At 37.5% G+C, this 27517-nt stretch overlaps 1 protein-coding gene across 2 annotated transcripts in view; it reads left to right on the top strand.

Moving 5' to 3' along the window:
* EDIL3 (EGF like repeats and discoidin domains 3) overlaps positions 1-27517 on the top strand; it is a 247748-nt gene that overhangs the window by 74069 nt on the left and 146162 nt on the right. The window contains exon 3 of one of the 2 annotated variants that reach the window (XM_051643224.1): positions 26337-26366. The exons of the other annotated variant lie outside the window; for it this stretch is intronic. Within the exon in view, the coding sequence (XP_051499184.1) occupies positions 26337-26366 (30 nt within the window). The remainder of the gene's footprint in view (positions 1-26336; positions 26367-27517) is intronic. 2 annotated transcript variants of the gene reach the window in all.

Here is a 27517-nt window from a genome sequence, read left to right as displayed (position 1 = left end):
CTATGTTTTTCAGTAATGAGTTCCTCTCAGGGAGTATTGAGAGCTGATGCAAAAGGTAAAGACACTTTCAAAAAGGGCACAGACAGCCTATTTGCATGCAGCTTTGGAGAATGTTCCCAGCTCTTCTCTAACATGTTCATGGCTCCTCTATCCTCCTTGTCGTTATACATAATTTATTTTTCCACTTAGGTAAACTAAACATGTTCACCAGCTTACCCTCTCAGACAGCTATTGAATTTCAGAGTTTAAAGCTCAAAACTGAGTAGTTTTAAGTTGCTCATTTTTCAGACATTAATAGCATGGCCACTTACAGTACATACTGTGATAGCCTTATGGCATACTAAACTTAGCTGCTCTTTCCTTAACTTTTATCTTCACTCACATATTTTTCTCCCTGTTTTCCCCTACATGTGCACTAAAAAAAACAGGGATTTTTTTTGTCAAAAAAAATTTCCCCTAGTATTATTTCAATGTATGTAGCCACATTGTCATTGCTCCCCTCATGCACTGTCCAAGACTAAGCTACTTTTCTTTTCATCAGCTACCCATGTTTATTAGGATATATGTTGTTTCCCTGAACAGTATGTATTGAAGACTTCCATTAATTGTATGTAACAGTTGTAGTCTATTGTATTTCTGTGATTTACTTGGCTTCTGAGAACTACTTGAGTTCTGTGATGTGTTTCAATAACAATGTTAATTACATGTTAATCTTTTTCAATCTATGTTAGAATTCATGTTTCTGAAGATGTAGATAGGAGTCTGCTGAAGAGGTAACTCAGGCCATAGTGTCATAGAATAATAGAATGCCAGGTTGGAAGGGACTTCAAGGATCATCTCCTACAACCTTTTTAGGTAATACTGTAGTTTATATGAGATGGCTCAGCACCTTGTCAAGCTGAGACGTAAAACTGTCCTAGGTGGGACTGTACCACTTCTCTTGGGAGACTATTCCAATGTTTGACTGCCCTCATGGTGAAAATTTCACCCCTTCTTGATGAAGTTCTTGTTGATGGAACCCAGCATCTTGTTGGCTTTCTTTGCTGCTTAAGCACACTGTTCACTCATATTGAGCTTGTTGTCCACCAAGACCCCTCTTCCAGCCTGTCCAGGTCTTCCTAGAGAATGCCTTTCCCTCTCCCCACTCAGTTTGGTATTATCAAGAAGCTTTGTCAGTGTACACTTCATCCCATCACTCAGATCACTTATGAAGATATTAAGCAGTGTTGGGCCCAATATTGATTGCGGGGGATCTCACTTGTGACCAGTTGCCAGTTTAAGAAGAAGCTATTTACCACCACCCTGTGGGTGATGCCTGTCATCCAGTTCCACATCTTCTGCACAGTCCACTTACCCAAACTATAACACATCAGTTTCTCTAGGAGGAGGCTGTGGGGAACTGTATCAAAAGCTTAGAGAAATCCAGGTAGAGAATGTCCACTGGCACCACATGAACCAAGTAGGTGACTTAGTCACAAAAGGCCATCAGGTTTGTCATGCACGATTTGCGCTTGATGAATCCATGCTGCCTTTTCCCAATCAGACCCGTGTTCATTTAGACTGATGCTAATATTTTTTTTAGACGAGCCTCTGTATTGCAGTGCTGAAGCTGAAATTCATTAGGGTAGCATCACAGAACAGCTGTGGTTGACAGTAACCTGTATGAAAGGTTGTGATGGAGACTCTACAACCTCTCTGGGCAACTTGTTCCAATGTTTGACCACACTTGCAGTGTTTTCTTGTGTTCACTTGGAATTTCCTATGTTTTAAGTAGTGCCCATTGCCTACTAACTGGATACCACTGAAAAGAGCCTGGCTCCATCTTTTTCTCACCTTCCCATCAGGTTTTTTTATACACTTGGGCAAGATCTCCTTGAAGCTTCTCATCTCCAGGCTGAGCTTATGCAGCCTCTCCTTCTGTGGAACATACTCCAGTCCCATCTGCATCTATGTGACTATTTGCTGGGTTTTCTCCAGTATGCCTGTGCCTCTGTTGTACTGTACAGCATTGGACACAGTACTGCAGATGTGTCTCAACAGTGCTGACCCAAGGGAAGGATCACCACCTCTGAGCTGCTGACTGCTCTGTCTCATGCACCTCTGGATGCTGTTGGCAATAAAAAATGTGTGGTTAATACACTGCTGGGTTTAATTAGAATGTATCTTTTGAAGTATTTTAAAGTATATGACTAATCTAAAACTCTGCTTAGTACCATTGATCTTGCAATGGTCATACACAATTTTTGTAGGTAGTGAGAAGTTTAGCACCTTTATGAAAAATCTCCTGTTGAATAAACCCTATCCTGAAAATCTTGCCACACTTCTTGTTTTCCATTTTTAAATCTGTTATTTGAAAGCTGAAACTGGCAGAGGATGAGTAGTTGTAGTCACACATTAGAGCATTTGACAAAAGAGCAGTGGAACATACTGAGGAAGATTTTATGTGTTTTAGTCTAATTAAAAAGACAAAAAAACCCCATCCAGACACTTGTTGCCAGAGCTACTGCTCAGAATGAGACCTTGCAAAGATAAATAAGGTCTGTGAGCATGGGTTGGTCTGCAAAACACATCTCTAGCCCCTGTTTTCAATTGGAGTGATGAAACTCTCCATAGTACAGCATGTTTTGATTAAAAGCTCCAACACTGATGCCAAGCCTTGCATACAAAAATGCTCAGAAAAGCATGCATGTGGGTCATGTAGAACTGTAAAAAACTGGTGTGGTGTGGACTCTCAACCCAGATGCTATTAAGTTGTAAATTCCAAGTATATAGAGCATGCTAAAGACGTGGTGCTCCAGAAAAGAAAACTTGGCACATTGCAGATCAGACCTGCCCAGGCTGTGAGCACTGGCAGGGAAGAATATCCCATGAGCCTGTATCCACTGGGATCCTGTCTGATGCTGACCAGGATTTTTGCCCTACTTTAAGGGGTGGAGACAGAAGAAGGAAAATAAAATAATAATAAAAAAATAATAAAAAAAAATTGGAGAGGTTTCCCTAGTAATGTGATGTGTCTATGGACTGGTATGTTTTAACTGGCTCCAAAAAAGTAGGTTGAATAAGCCAGATCTGTCAGTTACATGAGGCACACAAAAATCTGTGGCTTATGTTAACAGCCAAGGGAAGTTGCTCTTTGAATACATTCTCTAACATTGTCTGCAAAAAGAAGCCTGCAAATAATTCAACCACTTCAAAATAAAAGAGGTCTTGGTGGGCAAAAGCTGTAGGATATTAAAACAGCTGAATGCAGTACATGGCATGTTGAGATCTAATGGAATAAATACTCTGGCCCACAACTTTATTCACAATTCACATCCATTAGTACCTCTGAAGCAGTCCAGGTGCCTGCAAGACTTCCTGACTGCTGCTAGGCTGTTTGTAGTGAAATGCCATTTTATGTTGACTTTGTTTTTCAGTGTTGTTTATTTTTGGCTGGTGAGGAAAGATCTGGAGAGCTATAGTTTCTATAAGGCTATGGTTAGAACAAAGCGTATTTTGTGCAGAGTCTCATGTTATGCTTGTCGGATGCTCATCAGCTGTAACACAGACCTGGTCCTGTCCTGGTTCTATATAAGCTTGAAGAGATAAGTGTTTAAAATAGGTCTTACTGCTATTTTCTGTTTTTTTCTTTGATTTGTATTTTTTAAAAAATATTTTGTTTTATTTTTTTCATTACCAGTAGATTGTTAATGCCCGTAAAAGAGTTCCTTGTATTATATCATTTTTGTATGTATGCCATTATCTTTGCCAAATAGTAAACCAGCAGTCTGTATGTACTTGTCAGACTCTTAAGAAATGAAGAATTGCAGAGCCTTTTATATTTTTTAAAAACACCACTCATTAAGAATTATCAATAAGTATCGGGGGTTAATTACTCTCTGTTTTGCTAAAAATGGCATAGTAACTTTACAGATTTCATTTTCTTGTTCCTTTAAGTTTCTTGGCTGATGTGAAGTAAGTAGTTCTGATGTTTTTGGAGAGACCATACAACATAATTTCTCATAAAATTTAGATTTAAGAATAAATGCTCTTAAAGTACTACTCCTGTTTGTGTTCCCGTTTTATGCAATATAGTGTGCTATTGGATGTTTATGCAGAAGGATGTGACTAAATAGCATGGAGACAACTTACTAAAATAAAAATGCCAGAAGGAAGCTGATTCTGTAGCTGAAAAGGCAAATTGGTCTTTAATGAGATGATAATTCTGGCATCCTAGGAGACTTAGATTAGAAGATTTTAGACTTCCTAGGCAAAAATGATCAGATGGAAAATCTGGTGGTGTTCAGATTAATTCAAGTTCTAAATGCAGTGCAGTTCCAGAGTAAAAAACAAAACAAAACAAAACACAAAAAATTAAAAGCTGAATATTGAAACACAGAGACAGATGGACATCACTGTTGTTTCTTTATTTTCCTCTCTAAGTTGTATTCCAGATTTTTTTTTTTTTTTTTCCCAAGACTATTTTATAAAGGGCTTTTTAAGCACATCAAAATGCATCATGATTTGGAATAATTTTTGCTTACCTTTTTTTCTCCGTGTATGTTTACTCACATGTAAAATTAGAAAGTAAGGAAATACTTTTTGATACTATAAAGAGATGCAGTAGTTCATAAACGGTTTTTCTTTTCCCCAGGAATAAATATTCTTATGCTCAGAAGCAAAAGAATAAGAGAGCCCAAATGTTTCTCTCAATCAATTTAGTCTTTGTAACTGGGAAAAGTTGCTGTTAGCAGCTCAGAAAGTCCTCTTCACTCTGTAACTCTGTGGGATCTGATGCCTTTGGATGGTCATTCCTTTTTTTATTATTTAAAATCTCTGTAAAGTCAATTGCTTAAGGGTACAAGATCTGATCTTTGCTGTTCAGTGCTCCATTTCAGATTCAAAATTATCTTAATTCTGTAAAACAGTTCTGTGCCTTTCCAGAATACTAAATGAACTTACTAAGATTTTGAACTGAAATACATACAGCTGGTATAGTCTGAGCAGATATGCCTTATTCTTAAGTATGTCCTGCATTACATCCTGGTCTAAAAATTGGAAGGATGTGGATCTGATGGATGGACCACTCCGTGGCAAAGGAATTGACTGGATAGTTGCACTCAGAGAGTAGTGATCAGCAGCTCCATGTCCAAATGGAGACCATTTGGAGACCACCACACAAGTGGTGTTCCCCAACGGTCAGTACTGGGACTGGTGCTGTTTAACATCTTTGTTGGAGACATGGACAGTGGGATCAAGTGTAACCTCAGCAAGTTTGCTGATGACACAAAACTGTCTGGTGCAGTCAACATGCTGGAGGGTAGGGATGCCATCCAGAGGGACCTTGACAGGCTTCAGAACTGGGCCCATGCCAAACTCATGAAGTTCAACAAGACTAAGTACAAGGTCCTGTGCCTGGGTTTGGGCAATCCCAAGCATAAATACATGTTGGGTGGAGAAGTGATTAAGAACTGACCTGAGGAGAAGGATCTGGGGTTGTTGGTCGATGAAAAGCTAAATACAAGCTGTCAATGTGCACTTGCAGCCCAGAAACTAACTGTGTCCTGGACTGCATCAAAAGAAGTGTGACGAGCAGGTTCAAAGGATGTGATTCTACTCCATTGCTCCAGATTTGTGAGACCCCACCTGGAGTACTGTGTCCAGTTCTGGAGTCCTCAACACAGGAAGGACATGGAACTCTTGGATAAAGTCCAGAGGAGAGCCACGAAGATGGTCAGAGGGCTGGGACACCTCTCCTGCAAAGACCAGCTGAGAGATTTGGGGTTGTCCAGCCTGGAGGGCTCCAAGGATACTTCATAGCAAACTTCCAGTACCTGAAGAGGGCCTACAGGAAAGCTGGAGAGGGACTTTTTACCAGGGTGTGTAGTGATACCATGAGGGGTAATGGTTTTAAGCTGTAAGAGGGTAGATTTAGGTTAGACACTGGGAGGAAATTCTTTAGTGTGAGGGTGGTGAGACGCTGGACTAGGTTGTCCAGGGAGGTTGTGGCTGCCCCCTTGCTGGAACTGTTCAAGGCCAAGCTGGGTGGGGCTCTGAGTTGCCTGATCTAGTGAGAGGTGTCCCTGTCCATGGCAGGGATATGCAGCTAAATGATCTTCAACGTCCCTTCCAACCCAAACTACTCCACGATTCTATGATTCTATGTTAAAGACTAGGAACTGTTAGTAGGAGTGGCCACAACTCTGAATGTAGAAGAATTGTGCTGGTATAGAACAGATGAGATATTTCATTTATTTTTTTCAGCAAAACAGTACCCAAAGAATCCCATTTTACCTGGGTAACGGAACAAGAGTTTTAGCTCTTAAATTGTTGCGTTTTTTTGTTTGTTTGTGGTTTGGGTTTTTTTTTTTTGCTTCGGTTTCTTTGTTTTGTTTTTGTTTGGGCTTTGTTTGTTTGTCAGTTTTTGCTGGTTTTGGTTTGTTTTTTTGGTTTGGTTTGGTTTGGTTTTGTTTTCCCAAATATAGATATAATTGCAGGACCTTCCTGGGGTAATCAGGATAATGGATGAACTGAAATTGTGTTGCTATATCCCAGCCATCTGAAGGATGTCTCGGTGTTCTTACCTCATATAAGGGTAAGATCAGTTTTTTGTCTGGACTTGTCACTGTTCAGTGAGATGTGCCTGAGGCCCACCAGTTCATGTCAGCTGTTAATATCCAGGCTGAAGGACCCCCACTGCTGCCTCTCCTCTTCCTGTATTTACCTGATAAACTAGGTGTGATGGTTGTTTTGGGTGTGAAAAGACACTATATGACATGTGCTTGCCTCTCGTGCACCCACAGCTGTGGCACTGGAGGTTATTCAGGATGGGTTTTGACACTACAGCTATTTTATGGCAAGATCATAGAATCACAGAGTGAGGCAGTTTTTTTCTTTTGCTTTCAATTTGCCACCAGAATGGATAATAAGGACTTAAGTGATGAGCTGACTGTGTAAAGCATATTAATAATTTCATTGAGGGATACTGGGAGTTTTTCATGCTGTATTACAGGTGTACAGGTTTCTTAATTTCACGATGCTATGAAAGAATGATTATTATGATATTTATAATATTAATGACCAGAATTATTAGGACGTGAGATTCTGTGCTAAACTATGATTTCAGATTTAATATTTCAAATGTATTACTTGAGCTGAACACCTGCTTAAGAATTGCCATTGCACCACAAATTAGGAGAGTCAATATATTATTTCCTATGTTAAAAAAAGTTATCAATGAGATTAATATTTTCAGCTGGTCCTCTCTGGCTGTATCTATAATGTTAGAATATTAATTTGGGTTACAAACTCTCCATTCATCCATACCATTTTCATTTTGAGTCATGCACTTAACTGATTCCACTTTAAACCAGGCAATTCTGAAGACTGGAAAAGCATGTCCAAGGGGTTGACTTGGACACAAGCTTGCTTTCTTGTCTCTGAAACTAGAAAGGGTGAGGAAGAATTCCAGTTACATGATTTGGTGAAGCCACACTTCAGCTTCCTTGGAATTTATGATGTTACTCAGTTTATGTGTGTCTTCATGCGGAATTGGTACAAATATACATAGTTCTGCTTTTCTGAACTATGCTTTCGACAAATATCTAATTCAAATGTGCATGAATGCATGCAAGATTTTAATGATTTTTTTTCAAATGCATGGGTACAAGACATGCATATATAATCTACTTTTTTTATCTGTCCATATGCATAAAACACTGATATTCTACACTTAATCCTTCCTCCTTTCTTGTCAGACTAACATGGCTGGTCAAAATAGCCTGGATTATTTAGGTTAGCCATACAAGCATTTTGTACATAGGGAATGGGATACAAATGCTCAGATTCAAATCCTAATGGAGATGCTTCAAATTTTCCATTTCAATTCATACACACTTTTGTTGCCCTCCCTCTCTACATCAACACATCCATACAAACACCTACTGCTGCAGTAAGATGTGGTTTTATCATCTGGGTAATGCATTTCTTATTCCTTCTACCCACCAAAAAGAACATGGAAAGAAATATGGAATGCAACTATTTATCCCTTGTGACACCCCATACTCAGGAAGATAGTGTTGGGACCAGTGCTCATGTGCATGGGTTCAGAGCTTCTGTTTCAGAGGGAAAGTCCAAGATACCTGTAAATGCCAGAGTGCTTACTCTGAATCTCAGCGAGTAAGTAGCTCCTTGAGGCTCTGAATGTCAACTACTGTTTGGCTTCTGTTCACCATGTTTGCTCAACTGGTCTTTCTAGATGAGATGTAAGAAAAACTAGAGAGGAAAAAATTTATTCTCTTAAAGTTATTTTTTCTTCTGTATATACTTAACATTGTTCATGGATTCTGGTGTCTCTTGTAGTATAAACAGAAACCAGACAGAAGTAACATTTCTCTTGTCCACGCAAGTCTCAGTGTATGTAAGTGGAATGATGACAATGATGTGAAAAGTGCCTAAGTTCTTTAAGTTTAAATCTAGAAGAAAAATACTTGGCAGCACAAGACAGACAAAACACTATCCAGAATTGAATTGAGTCTGATAGATAAACCTATGGCAAATCAATAATTCAGTTGCTGCTATGGTATCGTAGAGAATTACTGGTTTCTTTGCTGTATCCAAGGAGGCGTGTATTTTAGCATAAATTGCAGCTCTGCCAATTCAGTTAGCTGTTGCAATTCTTCTAAGGTATTTGCATCCAGTTAGAAGCTAGTTCATCCAACATATATTTTTCAAACACAAGGAATTTTTTTTGTTTATTTTTTTTTTAAGATTATGTCCATATTCATTGACTTCTGTGTTTGTAATGCTAACCTTTAGGAACATTTGCTGACAATGTCCTGGTCTCATTTCAAACTAGTCTGGACACAACTACAGCTTCAAATGCATATTTAAGGCTAAATGATTTGGCTATGAATCAAAAATTGGTGTGCTTTATAAAAACCCCACACCACAACAAAAAAAACCCCACAATAAAAAACCCCAAACAAAACCCCACAACAACAACAACAAAACAAACAAAAACCACCCCAACAAACAAACAAAAACCACCACCACCACCAAAACAAACAAACAAACAAACAAAAAAAACAAACACAAGGCAAAGAAATTGTGGTAGTCCCCAAACTGTCAGATGTGTTGTAGCAAATGCTATCCATGAGGAAAAATAAGGGATGCTCTAACTTCTTTTTTTCTCTGTTTGAGAAGTTGTGGGAAGGGTTTGATCCAAGTATATGAAGAAGGCTATGGTGGCATCTCATCCTCCAGTGGAGGCTAGAACTAACCAAAAAGAACTAGTTCTCAGAAGTTAAGCTACTTAAAAGAATCATTCATGCAAGCATTTCTTAAGAGGTTAATTTCACCAGGAAGGAGGGGCATGCACGTTATGTTGTGCTGTGTCAGGAGTTTATTCTGCAGAAATACCCGCATTCCTTGCTGCAACTTGGATAAAAACTGTAAGAAAAATTAGACTAGGTTAACTACTGAACTGGTCTTGTGACCTCTGGCAGCTTGATGTGTTGTCCCATTTCCTGAGAAATGACAGAGGAAGGACGCTGTCTTTGAGGCTGCACTGGGGAGGCCAAGGAGGGTGTCTGCAAAGGTGTTCACTTGCAACATTGAGATGCTTTGGGTTTCACTGAGGCTTTTCATTGAGGTGAGGTGAACAGTCAGTCATGTGCTTTGGCAGTCTGTCAGATGGACACAGACATGGTGATGCCAGAAGCAGCATGCTGTGAGGTGCAGTGAATGGTAAGTGCCAGGAAAGGGCGTAGCTGAAGAGAAGGTGATAGATCATTAGAAATTCACCAGTACAGGAGAACTGAGATTTTTTCTGTCCCATTCTTCTACAACATCATAATAACATATGCATTCATTAAAAAATGCCTATTTCCTACTTTATTCACTAAATGCAATGACTAGAGGTTTAGGAAGAGTGAAATGCTCAGTTCCAAGATGTGTCTGCACAAACAGACAAGTTGCATTTAGTTAAGGAGAAAATTAGATTCTGTATGAGAACCTGCATTGCATACAGACATCAGGTTTTTTTGAAGCTCAGTGGAAGATACTAGTCTGAGCATTAATGTTGTTTAAAAGGTGTCATCAAAGCCAAACCACAGCATTTTCAGATATTCAAAACCACTTTTTTAAGTTCTGCACACAAAAACCTCATTCTTGTGGTAATCCTTCTACTACATTAACCCATCTTTCTGCTGGGGGGACAGTATGGAGTAATGACATTCCTACTGTGGCAAAGAGAGTTATAATCACCACCATGGAATTCTAGCTACAGGGATTCTTAATGTGGGTTCTGAGAAGTTATTGCAGCCCTGTGATGGCTCAAGATACGTGAATGTACATCAAGATCAAGGCCTGTAACAGTATTGTTATTATGAATAAGGCCCTTCAAGCCCAGAGAAACGAGTAATAAAACTTTTTTGACAGCTAAAACTAAGTGGATCAGATTACTCTTCTCTAGAAATAGAAAAGAGGATACCCAGTTCTGAATATGGCAAAGTAAATTTGAACATGGCAGTAGATTATCAAAAGGCATTTTTGAAGGTGGCTTTTGGGATTTCTCCATGTGTAACTAAGGTGGAAGCAGTAATGGTGTGAAGTAATACAAAGACAGAGACATGCCAACATATGATGTCTTGATTAAAAATTATTACTTTCCTCTTCTTCTTAGACAGGTTAACTTTTTAATAATCAGTTTTATAATTCATTATGAATTGTCTAATGAGGCCAGAATTTGGTGCTGTAAAATTAAGTTTTGAAGGTAGGAGAACTATGTTGTCAATGTCACTTGATTTATTAAAAAATATGACTGAATGGGCTATAATTTATAATGGGAACTATAATGGTTATAAAAAGAAAATATTTAATTTCAGCTTCTGCTTTTCCTGGCATGAAATAAGAAACATCTGCAGGAGTCATTAGCTCATAGCTGAACAACACATTAGCCTAAGTCAGCAACAAAAGTAGGCAGTGGATTAACTTTGTCCTCACTGGTGGTGTCATTTGGATCAGTCTTAGTTATATTAAAACCACAGACCCTAACCAATGTAGCATAAACAAAGTAATTAAATGCATCTATCTAACTGCAAGTTGTGGGTACATCCAAAATATTAGTACGTTCATCACTTGCCCTCTCAGGGTGGAAGAAGGGATCTGAGCACTTTCAAAGAACTGTTAATCAAAAAATAAATAGATTAATTATGTTTCAAATATTGTAAGTGAATATATGAATGTCCAAAGACAACAAAATAAAAAGTTTCTTAAGTAATGTGATTATTAAACTAGCAGTCTGTGAGTCTTGATACAGTTTGGAATTGAGATGTGTTGAGCATTTCTTTTATACAATTCACAGTTAAATACAGAAAGAATTAAATTACACATTCCTTGTTTGGTCCTATTGAAATCAAACTGTTAGCAATATTTTTAGAGAAATATCTTCCCTTTGTTTAGGAAAAGAATAATCTTGTTAGTCAGAATTAAATTAAATGGCACATTTTTTATATAATTCAATTTGCCACTGATTTTAATTTCATAATCTGTCTGAAACAAACAGCATTGTGTCCATGTTTGCCATGAGCTCTGCTAGTTCTAAAATTGTCCATAGTAGCACCACTGTTCTTCTTTAACTCAGCAGCCCTAAATGACAGCTCTGTTTGTGGCCTACCATTTGCCTTTCTTTGCAAGTTTTCCTGTCTAATTCAGCTCTGTAGGGCTGATTATCATCTGAGATACGTGATGTTACTGAATGCCTTTGTGCTGTCCAAGGAGAAAGCTACATTTTCTGTGATGGAGTCATTTAGCTTGGTGGGATAGGTCTTGATGGAACCTGAGAGGTCTGCTGGTTGAGTATGAGAGGAAGGAGACAGGAGTTTTGGATACAGCTCAACAAATCTGGCTTGTTTGTATCTTTACAGTCTCCACTACCATCTTTGGATGGGGAGGACACAATTTAGCTTTATAGACACGGTGTGTGGTACATGAAACACAGTGGCAATGGTCAGTTGGAGAGACATTGGAGCAGCAAAGAGAATGTGATTAGTAGAAAACCAGAGGGAAGTACAATGAAACCTAACTGCAATGGCCGGCCTGGTGAGAGCCAAGTGGTGAAGGGAGAGTGAATAAAAGGAATCAAAATGGCCCAGCAAAGCACCTGAGTAGTAACACTTAACTTCAGGACAGTTAAATTTTGCTGTTTAGTAAGTGGCATGTGTAATCTGTAGGGATATTTCATATGGGGGGTTGGACTAAATGATCTCCAGAGGTCCCTCCCAACACTGATGACTCTATGACTCTCTGTGTGACTTCCCATTTCAGCTCTTTGGTAATACAGGAAATATTGAACAACCTGGAGAAAGGTCCTCAAACCCTTTGCCAGGACAAAATGGTGACAGAGGAGCTGAGAATACTGGTGTCATGCTTCAGAGAAAGTATAAAAATTATTCTATTTATGGGATTGTATGGTAAACAAAATAATGTCAAGCTATTTGTGTAACTACACTTACAAAAGAAGCAGTGCATTTAGCAAGTGATTATTTGAACATTTCCAAAGAACTGAAGCAAATTCACCGTACTTAAAAGAAATAAATTTTTATATATATATATATATATATATATATATATGTGCACTATTACATTTCTGACTGGTATTCAGGGTGTACTTGAACAGAATTGATTTTATGATTGGCTGTGAAGATTTATCAGAGTTAGGATCTGAACAGATGACAGATGACAAGACCCAGGTCTTGCTGCATGAGGTCCAAAGAGTGCAATTCTCAGTAAGTTTACAGATGTAATATAAAGAAAGGAGAGGGTGTTTTGGAGTAGGGAAGCTGAGACAAACCTAGCTGATCTAGTTGGCAGACTATGCTCTATAAGTAGCTGGAAAATGCCATTGTTTTGATTATATGTACTTTAGGGTAATTTTTTTTCAGAGCATTTACCTGGCTACTGTTGTGATATATTATACAGTTACACTTTCATTTAGAAACATCACTTCCTGTTTTGTTGTGAATGTCTCCAATTTACTGAACTTTGTTAGTTTTGTCAGCACAATGTATGTAAAAAGAAAATAAAAAGCTTTTCAGGATCAGATGAATTTTGTTATGCAAATAGTGTGAGGTGTTTCCATCACCTTAGTAACAGAACTCTAACCCTTATTTCTGGTTATTTCTTATGTTTCTTGTGGTATCGTTGCTGATGTGTTAATTTTATCTTTCTTTGATATTATCAAATCTTTGATGAAATGTAGACAGAGGAACTGATTATCTTAATTAAAATATGTTTTAGCAGTGTTATAAGAAGCAGCAGACTAATTTTTGTGTGTGTTTGTTTTTTGGTGGGCTTTTTGTTTGTTTGTTTAAGATTTGTTACATCTCTCTATTTAGGAATCTCATTTACTGTACTATTTATTGCTAGTATTTTAAAGGAGTGAGTGACATGATGGAAAATGTAGTATATGACACACAGCAAAATAATCCTTTGACGACTCAGTAAATAATTAATGGCTGATGGTAAAAGCATGGAACAAGAAAATATATTAATCTGGTATGCAGTCATACAACAGAATCCTTGTAATGAATATTAGAAGCTGTACATAGGACTGTGCAGAGTTTCAACAGTGGTATCCTAGGTTATTTTAATACCAGGTACAACTGTCATTATGGCAATGACATTCTCACTGAAAAGATAAAGGAAAAAGTAACCAAGGATAATGATATGAAGTGTTGGCAACCTGTAAATACAATTTTACTGCAGAGCAGCATCAGATAACAGGCTTATACTTGGAAGAAGTGATGCAGACCACAAGATATGTGTGGATTATCCTTTTGAAAGGCTTGCAAGAACCCTGTTCTCTCTCTGGTTTGGTGTAGAAGAGCTAGAGGAAGCTTGATAAATGAACAATTTTAAGAATTAGTGTTCTAGCATCATAGGTGGGAAACAAATCCCCAAACCACAGCAGTAATCACTTAATCATGGAGTATAAAACTTGAAGAAATAACACTGCATACAGAAAAAATGAAACTAGGATGTTTAAGTCAAGTAAAAAAATCTGATTTGAAAGATGTCTATTAGGAATTTTTTTAAGAGGTAATTTGGAGTTTTATTTAAAAATAAAAACAACATCCCTCTCACCACTGTGCACGGCAGAATAAAAGATACAGAAAACAGATAAGAGGTACCCTTTAAAGGCTTCAAGGTGTCTAAGAAAGATTCTTTGAGAGGATGAAGAAGAGGAAGCATAGACAGGAAATATTTTGGATAACATGGATTTACCATTAACTCCTTTCCTCCTTAATGTCATTAGGAAGCAAACAACATCTGCTGTTCCTTAGTTTTTACCGAATGCCTCAATCCACCAAACTGACTGACACTTTTGAAGTTGTCTGATAAATCACGTATAAGACTATCTGAGGGAAAAGAAGGCTCATTACATTGAGCTGTCCTTTCTCCTGAGGAGCACAGAAGCTTCTCCCAGTATTTAAAAAAGGGTAAAAAACCCTCTCCTATGGCCTGGTTGACTGGCTTGATGCACAGTGGCCAGCCACAGACCTGCAGCTTCCCCAGACTTGAGAGGCCATGTGTGGAGGGATGGCTGAAGATTTTTGCACCACAACATGTTTTGGAAAACATCTAGAACCTCATTAAGCTTTTCCCTCATTGACGTGTGTTTGTCATGGCAGTATGCTAACAGAATTTACATGATCAGTTTCTGCTGGGAAACTTGACCTGATTATAAAGGAATTAATTATCTTAGAGTTGTAAGCTTAGGTTTTGTTCTGGCTAGACTAAACTCCAGTGATTTCAATGAAGCATTATATATGTCTGAATTGTCCCTTAGTAGTGTGAAGGGCCACTAAAAAAATCTCAGCTGCAAGATAGTACAATAAAAGAAGCATATCCAGTGGAAGGTAATACAAATGTGTATTTGATTGATTTATTCCAGGTCACCAGGAGACAATAAATTCAGTCAGTCACTTTTATATTTATAAAGTGAATTTCATGTAAAGGCCTTTGTGTGGTGGAAAGAATCAATAAAAAGATACATAAGTGAAAGAGATTCAGCCAAATATTGGCTGTTTCTCTTTAGCCATTGACTGAAGATAGCAATCGGACATTTTGCTCTATCAGCCTACAATAAGAGGGCTTGTAGGTATGAATAGGTGTGTCTGTATGGTTGTTACTTTTACATATATAGTGTGCTGTTTTGTCCTTATGAAGCAGAGTCATGGCTAAAATTCACTAGGTTAAAACATGGAATATTTATGAAGGAGAAGAATTTGCTCACCAGATGAATATTTCATTGCTACCTTTTTTAAGTCTGTTTCTTGAATATATCTTGTATTTAGTCATAATAATCTTTGATGCAGAAAGCTTTTGCAGAATTCTGTATATAGTAATTAACATAGACTTCAAAATACATGGTTTAATTTGAAATTTAATATTCTAGCAAATTTCCTTAAGGGGATTATTTTCTGTTCATTGAAGTAATCATAAATCATTAAAAAAAAAAAAAAAAAGTTTGGAGGGGAAAAAAGTTAATTTTGTTTGACAAAATGTTGTGCCATTAGTTTTTGTCTTGTAGTTATGTCAGTGGAGTTATTTCAAGTTTACTTTGGTATTAGATACTATTTCATTTTAATGTTAAAATGTTGTATAAAGTTGAGCAATTGAAAATACAATAAAACTGCATCTGTTAGCTTTATAGACATTTAGATTGCTCATCTTTAAACCTAAACTTTTCTTTCTTTTCTTTTCATTAATATTAACTGGAAATACCATGGGGGCCATGCAAGTTATTCATGATTGTGAGTTAAATTCAGAAGGAAATTTTTGGTTTAGAAACTAACATGAAAATGTTTAAACTCAAAACTTAAGAACATTTTAATAAATATATATTAATTAATTTATCTTTTTGTGAGACAATGTTTATTGATATCTAATTTTGAAAATTTGAAAAATACTCCTAGTGTTTTAAAATTTTGGGGGTTTTATTTTTTCTCTTGAAAGGGTTGAAATTGAGATGAAGTATTTCTCTATAAGCATGAAAGGTTTGGTTGACCCAAATATAAATTTTTCACTTCTGCTTAATGCATACTAATTTTTTTTTTACATTAGGTGGGGGAAAAAATAACAAAAACACCAACAGAAAATTATTCTTCAGGTTCTGTCTTGAAGAAAGCAATTGGCAATGGAGAAGACAAGCTAGTTTTCTTTCTCCTTAGTGCATTTAACTGGAATTAATATCAATCTCATTCCAGCCAAGCTCTTCTCAGTAGTTCCTCTGAGTTAAGTATGTATCTGCTTGTCATTTTCCCAGATCTCCAGAAAATAGACTTAGAGAACTTAAATGAACATTAGAGATGAAGACTGGGAACAGTAAGGATTTTTCTATCACTGTTTTTGTAATTAGTCATTTAAATGTAATGTACTTCAATTATGATAATGTGAGTCAACATGTCATAAAATGCATGTTAGATTGCTATCTAAAGAGATTGAAAGGCAGCAAATATACGAAGGAAAAAAGCTGGATAACTAGAAATGTATCTTGTTTCTCTCCTATTGCACAGCTGTTCTTTTAATTGTTCTTTTAACACAACATAATTCACAGAATCACAGTGGGGCTGAGGTGCCAAGGGACCTATGGAAGTCCTCTCACCTGATCACAGAATAATAGAATCACAGAATTATTTAGGTTGGAAGGAACCTTATAAAGATCACCTGGTTCCAACCTCCCTGCATGGGCAGGGACACATTCCACTATACCAGGTTGCTCAGAGCCCCTCTGCTCAAGCAGACCTACCTGGGGCTGGCTGCCTAGGACCATGTCTAAATGGCTTTTGGATATCTTTAGGGAGGCTACAGCCTCTTTGGTTCTGCAAGAAAAATATAAAAATCTTACATATTGTCCATTGTGGAATCCAGAATTGTGAGCAGTTTGACAGCCCAAACAAAAATGCCACATCAGCAGATCAGAGGTAAGATTATAGGTCTTTTACTCAATGGTTCAGAGCACTGTACAGCTTTCTCCATGTATCCTGCGTTTCTGGATGCCTTTTAATGAAGAACGCTGGATCCAGAGCAAGGAGCAAAGTATTGATTCACATTATTCTGACCTGAACTGACCAAGTAAAAAGCATTTGCAGTATCTCAAGTGCAGAGAAGAACAGATTATATGAAGAGTAATCCTTGTTTTTGGGATAGGCTGCAGCAGTGTGCAGTGGACATGTGAGAGTGTAGAAGTGCTCTTGACTACATCAAACATCCGTTGGAAGGAGGTAGCTCAAGGAGAGGTTTAGCCATCTGTTTGCAGCATGCAAGAGAGAAAATCAAAAGGAAGGAAGGACAGCTTTTTAACACAGTTTACCAGAACCCAGTAGCTCCTATTTCTCACAGTGGGAGGTGCTGGCTGTGGCTGCTTTTGAAATGCAGTTACTGGAGAGGGTGCTAAGTGTCCTCTGAAAACAGAATTCTGCATCTGACAGAAGGTGCACAGAAAATGAATAAATTGGCTCTGAGGAATATATAGAAAAGCAGGGATGAGGTGGGTTTCAGAAAATCCATATATTTAGGATGAACAAAATCTTAAAAAAACTCCACAGCTCAAAATCAATAGGCCTGACTCCTACATTAATGAAAATTGAAGGGTTTGGAGGAGCACCAGGGTGCTAACTGATGGCTGTTGTGAAAATGCTTCTTACAGGGGTGCTGTCAGAGTGCCTAATAAACTTTTGACTTCTAGTGGCTTTATTCATTAAGATAAAAGAAAAATCAATGTAAATTATCTTCACTTGTTCATGAAGGAAAGCCTTTAGTACTCAAGTTTTAATTACTTTCTGAAAAATTAAGAACAGTGCACAGATGACAAAATAAAGGGGGAAATGTAGCATTTCTGAGAAGAATAAAGAAACTTCATGCCAGCTGGATTTTTTTTACCCATGTCACCATGTTCTCTTTTGCCTGTTTCACTGCATATAGCAAAGCCATGTTAGTGTCAACAAGAGAGAAAAATGTCTGTTTTCACAGTTATGTTTAAGCATGTTTCTATTTGTTGAGTTACAGTTGCCTGCAAAGAATTTCACGTGCCCAGTAAAACCAGTCTAGGACACAGTAATTTGTTCAAACTGCCCCAGGTTTAAAGTAAGCTTTTTTATCACCCATATTTTAGTGCAGAATAATGTGCTGGGTTTTAAAATGTCCAGGTTCAATATGGCCTCTGCAGATATTCTTAGATAAATTTGTATTTTCTGTGACTTACTGTTGCTGTCTATGACACAGACGTGGTGATAAAGTATTTGAGATCTAGCTGAGGGCAATGTTATATAGAAGCTGGACAATACTGCCAAATAAGAAAAGCTACAAGTGACTACTGGCATGTCAATCATTCCTTAAGCAGTATGTTCCAGTCTTAAAAATATACCTGGGAAATCAAAATATTGCTTTATTCATTTTAAAACACCTGATTTGCCTTTCTTGCACCAGGATTTGAGTCTTCTCTTTTCTATACCTGTAGTCATTCCATGTAGCTCTGTGGTGGGGTATTTCTTGTTCCTCATTCCTGAAGTAACCAAAAAATGATTAAAAACATGTACCACAGCAAAGCGATATGCCTCCCAGCATGGGACTCCTCTAACACCACATCCTTCATTTTAGCTGCCATCTGCTCCTTTGAATTCTCCTCTTGGCACATTATACAATTTACTACACAATTTTTCAGTGGTGAGGATTGTATTGCATGGAAATTATCTAAGTAAAGCAGTGTGTCGGCCCTCAGTCATGCTAAAAATAAACTACAGACTTGGATTTTTTAAAAAACTTAATTGGTCATTCTCCCTTTCTATGCCGTTCTTGTAAGACCCCACCTGCAGTACTGTGTCCAGTTCTGGAGTCCTTCCCCAGCACAGAAAGGACATGGAGCTGTTGGAGTGAATCCAGAGAAGGCCACAAAGATGATCTGAGGGCTAGAGCACCTCTGCTATGAAGACGAGAGAGTTGAGGTTGTTCAGTCTGCAGGAGAGAAAGCTCAAGGGAAATCTTAGAGTACCTACCAGTACCCAGAGGGGCTACAGGAAAGATGGAGAAGGACTTTTTACAAGGGCCTAGAGTGATAGGATGAGAGGTAATGGCTTGGTGCTGAAAGAGGGTAGATCTAGGTTCCAAATTAGGAGGAAATTCTTTAGTGTGAGGGTGGTGAGACACTGGAACAAGTTGCCCAGAGAAGCTGTGGCTGCGCCCTTACTGGAACTGTTTAAGGCCAGGTTGGATGGAGCTTGGAGCAACCTGGTCTAGCGGGAGGTGTCTCCAGTTGGAACTAGAGAATCTTTAAAGTTCTTTCCAACCCAAACTCTTCTATGATTCTATAATTCTATAGAGCCTATGAACCAAGCAAGGCATTTGAACAGAGAACTGTATGTCCCATGTCTTGTGCAGGTTTGTGATATAGTGTATTTTCTATGCAACAGTGACTATTGGAAACTTTTTTTTCATCTTTATGCAACATAAAGACTTTTCATGTGATGACTGTGGTTGAGGTTAGTTTGGAGTGAGAAATGGCACAATAGTGTTACAGAAAGTTTATGCATTGAAGTTGGTATGTGGTGTTACAGGACTGTATACAGTTCAGGTTCATTTGTGTTAATTCCTATTTTCTGCTCTGTTTTGAGGATTGTCTATTGTCTTTTTAAGCTTTCCTCATTCTATTGGAGGTTGGATACTGGCTATTGTCAAGTAGCATGGTAGTAAATCTACCTTCTTATTTTTGGTGGAAGATACAGTGATGCTCAGACCCTGTTAAACCTTTACTTATCTCAGTCCCACTTTGTTTCAGTTTTAATTTTTGTAGCTTTGAGAAGGCTTTGCTCTCCTTCCTTGCACAGAGAGTGCCAAGAGTTTCCCAGCTTGGAGTAAACTGTATTCAAGAGCAGATCAAACTGCCCTCGGTCAGCCTTTGGTATCTGCAGATTGAGATGCAGCACATTTTCCTCATAGTACAAAGGAACGGGCTTGGCCTAGATCAAGCACTGGGGTACACATCTGCAGTGAGAGAGCTAATCCAGCCTGCTGTAAAAATCCAAAACTAAACTCACATATACTATGAATAACTGAGTGGGCTTTTATTGTGGGTTATGGTTGGTTGGTTGGTTGTTTTCCCAAGAGGGAGAATACCCATAAAGTAAAACATAAGAAAACAAAAAAATCATCAACATTATTACTTTCCAGTGTGACATATGATGCTATTTTAAAGTTCTTCATTCACAGAAGAATAGCTGGTCAAATTTCCCCTGAAACACATAAAACAACCAAGTGAAAAAGCTTCAGGCAAGTGAGTGAAATCTGAAAATACAAAATTGTTTGGCTTGGAACGCACTTTCTATATGTAATTATGGGGATATCCTACATAGGTTTTTGCATCCCTAAGTGAAACAGGTGCTTGCATGTACCTAATTAATCCTAACTAGAATTTACGGCCTTTTTCAGTATTTAATTTTAGGAGTATGCGTTTGGATGTTAAGAGAATCGTCTTTGTAATTTAAAGAAGCAAAGACTGCTGTAACTCACTCTACCATCTTAGTCACTTAGCTATTTCAGGACTCTTGTTCTTGTACATAGAAGTGGTAGGATATTTTCTGATTGCATTCTTTGTTTTTTTGGAACATGCAGATCTTCTCAAAACTGTGTTTTGCAGCATGTGTCAGTATGCATGTAAAATTGTGTGATATTTCAAGTCATGACAAACTACTCCTACTTTCAGAATTACAACTTTAAGTACTGTTGTGCCTTTGGCAGATGCTGAAAACTTGTCAAGAACTGGAGCTGTCTAAGAACTGAATAATTGTTTTTAAACGAAATCTTTTTATGCTGGTTTCCTTAAGAACATCCTGCCAAATGCTAGACTTGTACTAGGCTTGGTGGGCACTCCATTAACTGACTTGTTCTACAGAATTGTAAATGTAAAGGCAGTCACCACAAAAATCACTATCTAATCTTGTGCTCTACACAATACAAAATTTCACCTAAATAAATCTTTTCTTTCATTTTTAAACATGTTCAGCACTAGTCCCTGATACTTAGAAAAAAAGGAAAACTAGTGAGAATTAATTAAGTAATTTTACTAGCATTTCTAACACTGCCATTTTAAGATATTATTCTAGATTTTAGATTCAATATTTTAATAATACTTGAAATTTTATTCAGATACCCACTTTTTGTTAGAAACCTATTTCTTTAAATAAAACAAGGAAGAGAAGAAAGAGTAAGTTCCTTATAGGCTTTATGTGCTTAAGTGGATGTAAACTTATGAAGAGTGATAGGTTTCCTCTACCAAGTGCCACAGGCATTTCTAAGTTTTCTTAATTATTGACTTAGTTTTTCATTTAATATCTGTCATTCAAGCAGAGTTTTATCAGTTCAAAGTGAGTCATCTCTGAAATGCACTACTGAGTTGCCTGGTGTCCTCCCTCTTGTTTTATTTTGGGTTTTTTGTTAAGAATGAGTGCAAACAAAACTTAACCAGCTGAACATAGAAGGAGGCACTGCTGTTCCCAAGGGCCTGTAAATGGGGAAGGATGAGCTGGTGTCCTGTTACTACAACTACAATTAACACGCAGCAACAGAACAAACCCAACCTCACTGTAAAACTGCAGTATAAAAACATCTTACTCGCGCTGACAGAGGTATCGTTGACCGAATGGCATAAATGATGCATTTTCCAGATTCGTTAGACTCATGCATCTTGAAAACAAATCTGTATTTTTCTTAGGGATTATGTCTCCTTTTTGTAACTAGGACTGACAATTATTTATATCAGTTGTTACAGTGGCAGCCAGCTGAGTTGGTTGAGTTTGTTGTCATCATTTGGTGAGATAGCGTTAATCATCTGAGCTGTGTCTTGCAGGTGACTTTAGCACATTTCATGTGACAGTGTGGGACAGACTTAGATTGGGTGCAGAGGGGCTTTTGTGGAAATGTGGCTTGACAATGGGTTGCCTCATCAGTCATGCCAATACTGCACACAGTGTTGAGAACCAAAAATTGAGACAGTTCATGGAAGATTGAACTCAAGCCTGTCGAACGGGCAGTGGGTAAAGAGACAGATTTGTTAGGCACGTATTTTCGGTGAAACATCTGTGGAATTAAGATCATATTCTTAATGACTGATGATGAGTCTCTGGGAAGTCGGTCAGTCAGCCTTCATAATATGCAGGTTCTCTGAGATCCTGAGATTTGATGCTGAACAGAATATATATATATTTATGTTGCATTCAGAAAAATGTTACTTGCTCTTGGATTCTACTGTTTGCAGGTGGTTCATTTGGATGATTTTGTAGACCTCTTGCATAGGCTTTTCCACAATGTTATATACAGTTTATTCCTTTGTGTGTCTTACATTGTATTTGAATGTTAAAGGCAAACATATTTCACGTTAATATATAATTCATACGAGTCTTAATATGAACACAAAAATCATGTAACATGTCATAATACCTAAAATAGTAGAGCACACCATTTCACTGAATCTTCCTTCCTCAAATTACCTATCCTTCAAAGTTCAGATTTTTTCCAGACCTGTCAAGGCTTTCACTATTGTAACAAAAATAGTTACAAGTCTGGTATAGCTGTTCACATACTATCCAAGCATATAATCTATCTCTTCTAAGCTAATATATGTTGGATGATATGTATGCTGGTATATACTTTACAAATCTGCTCATGTTTTTGGAGGTTTCTTTCCCCACAAATGTCATGCAGTAATGCTCACCTCTACAGAAAACATTAAGTTTTCCCAAGTGAACATCAGATTTTCTGCAAGAAGATAAAATCTAATGTTTGTGCTGCCATATGTCTTACTATATATTGTTAAAGATGCATTAAAAGGAGAAAAAAAATGTTCTCTCTGCAACTCTGAAGCTGCAGAGTAGTTTACAGTTTAAGGTTGTGCAGTGCTATTGTCAGACCATGACTTGGGGATGTCTGTGACATTTGTGCGGGCTTTTTTTATCCAACACCTTTCTCCTCTGTGCCAGTGTTACTGGTCTGGAGCCAGGAGAAAGCCAGGCTGATGATGATCCACCACCCAGCACAGGGAGTCACTGCTCAGTTGAGCAAGGCAATTCTAGCTTTCTCCTTCTCCACCCCTCTGAAATAAGAAAGTAAATTACAGATAACAAGTATGGAGATGAATGACTCTATAAATAGCTTTTTAAAATAACTTAAAGTTGTAAATCACTGCTGATGGGGAAAAAAAAAAAATAGTGGTGTTGTGTAGGAGATTGTTGTGTGGTCATTTAGTGCATTTACTTGATGATTGAAAAGAAAAGTGCTGACATGGCATTTGAGCTGGTATGGTAAAGCAAGAATAGTGTATTCTTTGAGTATGCAATAGCTTACTGAGGGATGCTTTTTGAAAAATAGTTTATCAAGCTGTGGGAGGGGGTGGAGGTGTGAAATAAGTCCTGGCACATGTAGCAAGATATTAAGTTGTTTGGTTTTTTTTAAAAAAGTGTGCATGGAGTACAAACAAGTTCACAACTGCATTTTCATATCTGCTTTTAATATACATCTTTAATTTCTGTCCATGGCTACGAAGTACAGCATTGATAAGTAGAACTAAGACTTTCGCATTTTACGAAAGCAGTTCTCAGTAACTCCAGTCTAAGTTAGACAAGAAATGAACATATTGTAGTCCTGACAGAGCCTAAACCATCAATCAAGTAGTCAAAATTAATTAAATAAACAGGAAAGTAAAATTAATTGACAGAGTTGTCTTGGCATCTGAATGATTTGTGTGAGCTGAGATTCAGCTATCCTGTTTCCTTCAGATGTGTACCTAAGTGCAGAATGGTCCCACTGAAACAACTATCAGAGTAATAACAATTCAGTTTTGAATTGCTAATGCTGGTATTCATAGCAATAAGTAAGTCTAAGAATATTATTCAAATACCAGTCTGAAAATAGAATGAATAGTCTTTGTATAATTGGACAATTCTTTTTAAGCAGTTTTTATGCACAGTCACTAGTACTTTTCATTTTTTGTTGCTTAAGCAGCTAATACAGATCTTGCACATCTGTAAACTTTAATAATGCAACTTCTGTCTAACTTTCAGGTTCTGTTCTGTCTGTGTAGTCCTCTCTGCCACTGGTTCCTTGAGAAATTACAACATGCTTGATTGACTTAGTTTATAGTTTGTTTATTTACTTGTGATTCTGTTGTTCATAATATTTAAATACTCAGTTTCGTTTTTTGGGGAATCAGCTGTCATATTATTGTAATAATGCTATATCTGATTAGTTAAATTAAAAAACAAATATAGGGTTGTACTCTTCTTCTTTCACTGTCTTGAAATCCTCTACTGTTACAAACACATTTTACTTAAATTCAGTAAGTATACAGAAAAAAAGAAGCACGTACTACTGTAAAATTTAAAAGATTTATGTGATTTTTACATACATGCACTTCAAAATGAGTTAATCTAGTTTAAAAATACACTTCTAGACAATAAATTAGGAAAAACAGGAACAAATAAATAAGAATAAATAAATAAATAGGAATTACAAAAGGGAAAGATTTGCCTATTAATTATTCTGTTTAGGCCATTTTAGAATAGGCATTTCATAATGTAATGCATTGTAATGTAGCCTTCTTAAGTGTTTATCTGAACACCAGGCTGCATAAATAAAGATCACCTATTTGCCTCAGGAAACTTTAGTTAGAGATGAGATGGTTGGCTGGTTCTTCAGACAGTAATTAATTACTTTCTGTCGATTGGATTTGACAGCCCCCAAAAGGACACCATATTACTCTGCAGTCAGAAATAACTGATGTATCCAGCATTAGTTATCATACATACAGTTGCATATAGAATATTGTATTGAATTAACCAAGGTTCACTTTTGGTCTCAAATGCAGTCAGTGTCTGTTGACATGGTCTCTGCTATGTATGATGAAGTTTCACTAAAAAGAGGAAAGATCTTCCTGCTCCTTTCCTGATCTCTCCCAGCATAAAACATGGGAGTGATATTGAAGGCAAAAAGTCAATTTACCAAGCACGGCACCACTCTTTCAGAAAATGTTTGAAATCCTTATTGATGCCAAGACCAAGCTCTGAAGCTGCCAGGGTGGATCAGTGTTTGCCATGCTTGGCTGTAGGAACATTGTTTATATGGGAGTGATTCTGCAACAAATAAAACATAAAGAGCTTCCACTCCAACTGATAAAAGAGGCTTCTTAAAATAGAAATAATAAAGGAATGGGTACCTGTGTTTAGAACTGTAAGACAGTATCTACATCACACTTAAGGAGGGTCCTTTCAGGCTTCCAGGTGCTTTTAGAGTATTCAAGTGAAAAGCACTTGATTGATCCTTTTTCTGTCACTGAAAACTTTGCAAGACTGTGAGAAAACCTTTTTTATGAAGCATGTGTATATAAAACATACTGACTGCAAGGAGAGAAAGAACTAGGTCAAGATGTATTTTAAAAATACAGTTTTACTTTGAATACTTTATTTTTTTCTTTTGAATGTGTAGGTAATAACTAGTCTATAGTCAAAGGTGCTTTCTGATGGTAACTTAAGGTAATTTAATGGCTATCTATTGCCAAAAAGGAAAGGTTCTGATATGAAGATGTAGATTTTTATGTAAGACAATACAGACAATCAACATCTGGAATGGAGAAATCAAGGAGCAGCTGGTCCCAACCCCTGCCTCCACCCTACCAGAAAAATAAGCCAACCCCCAAAACTGCCATCTTTGTTTCCTAACCACTTAATTTCAAGATCATTAAGTCACTACTGCCAGCACCAAATCGAGAAGAAACTGAAGGGAACTGAATGGGTGGAGGATGGAGAGATGGGGAAAAGGTGTGAACTGTGCTTGTCATTAACTGCTAAGCAGTAGCTGGCTTAGCTTTGTCATCAGACAACAGTCTTCATTAGTTAACCAAATAACTGGGTCCTGCAGTCAGTTTCTTAGGAAGTTTACCTTAAGATCAGCTCCTTTTTCTGTACTACAACACCTCGCTCTGTCTGTGAATTTGTCTGCCAGGAAGCTGACTGAAACACTTCTGTTGAACTTTGCTGATGCAGTATTGAGCCTATCCTACTAGCCACATCATAGAGAAACATTAAGAGTGTGATTAAGCTCATTTTAGCTTAGTTGCTCAAGTTGATAGATTTGGAATCTTTTTTTAATGTCTTATTGCTGATATATTAAGAAAATGTAAATTATATAACAATTAGGATGATATGGGGGTTTTAATTTGTATTTTTTCTCTCTCTCTTCTTTTTCATTTCCACTTACCCTTCCCTGTCTCCACCTCCCCCCCCCCGACCCCTGACCTCCTTTTTGCACAGCTTCAATTGAAGAGGAGCCAACTTCAGCAGGTGCGAATAATTTATTAATACAACTACATCATGGTAACCATTACTTGAGATCTACCGTTTAAAAAATCTTTTTAACAGTTTTTAATTTTGTATAGCACATGCTAAATAGCCATATCAGTGTTGGGTTCTTTTCTGCCTTCTCGCCTTCCTTATGTCTTCTTTTTCCCTCAGTTCGGAGTCAGTAGGAGATAAACCCCCCCCCAGTTTTAGTTCAGAATCTTCTCTGCCACTTTCCTTTTTGCTTTCCTTGGTTCAGCTGGTACATCAGACTTCACAAAAAAACCAAAACCAAACAAACAAATTAAACAGGTCAAAAGCAATCAAGAGTAAAAACACCTGTGGTTTTTATCTGTCTTTATGCCAGCGAAGCTCAATCATTTGCCTAACTCCCAAAAACTGTTATCCCTGAAGACCGTGCAGCATGTGAGGAAGCAGTGAAGGAAGGAAAGGACAGCTAGCTCAGAAGCATCCTGCTCAAAGATAGTGTTCTGCAGACTGTGGCCTGGATATCTGTTCAGCAAACTTTTATTTCCATTGACAGGCTGCCAAGTAGTGAGAACGGTTAACAACACTGTCATAAAAATTAGCTTAGGAGCTCCCCAAGAGACAGAAACACATAGTGTTTATTCTTTTGTGAAGATTAACTATTTCTAATTAATTGGCAATCCATTAGCTTGGGAGTATTTAAAGAAAAAGAAGGCAACACACCAAAGAAGAATGCCACTAAACAGCTTTACATATTTGAAATGACATTGAGTTGTATAAACTCAGTGAGCTAAATGAATAGTGAGTCACTTTATAGTGGCTTGTTAAAAGCATTAAAAGTCTCAAGAGGACCAAAGGAGAAAAGGTAAGGAAAGTGAATGAAGGAAGGAAGATGGCAAGAAAGGATTGAACACTGTTTACAGCACTAACTTACAACTTGGGAGCAATATAAGTAATTAGGGTACGGTGGAGAATAATAAATGAAGGGACGGAGAACAAAGCCGAGCGTAGAATGTAAGAGAAGGAGAGTAGTTAAGACTAGCACTGAATACAGAAAGGAGCAAAAGGGAGCTTTTAACATTAAGGTAGTAGTGGAATGGGAAGACACCATTACTGAGATGGGAAAAAATACTGCAAAGCAGAGAATGGGAGAATTTAGGAAAGAA

Source organism: Apus apus, chromosome Z (assembly GCF_020740795.1).
Source record: "Apus apus isolate bApuApu2 chromosome Z, bApuApu2.pri.cur, whole genome shotgun sequence".
NCBI classification, from domain to species: domain Eukaryota; kingdom Metazoa; phylum Chordata; class Aves; order Apodiformes; family Apodidae; genus Apus; species Apus apus.
The sequence above is the reverse complement of the archived record's forward strand: the minus strand, read 5'-3'. Positions and strand labels throughout refer to the sequence as shown.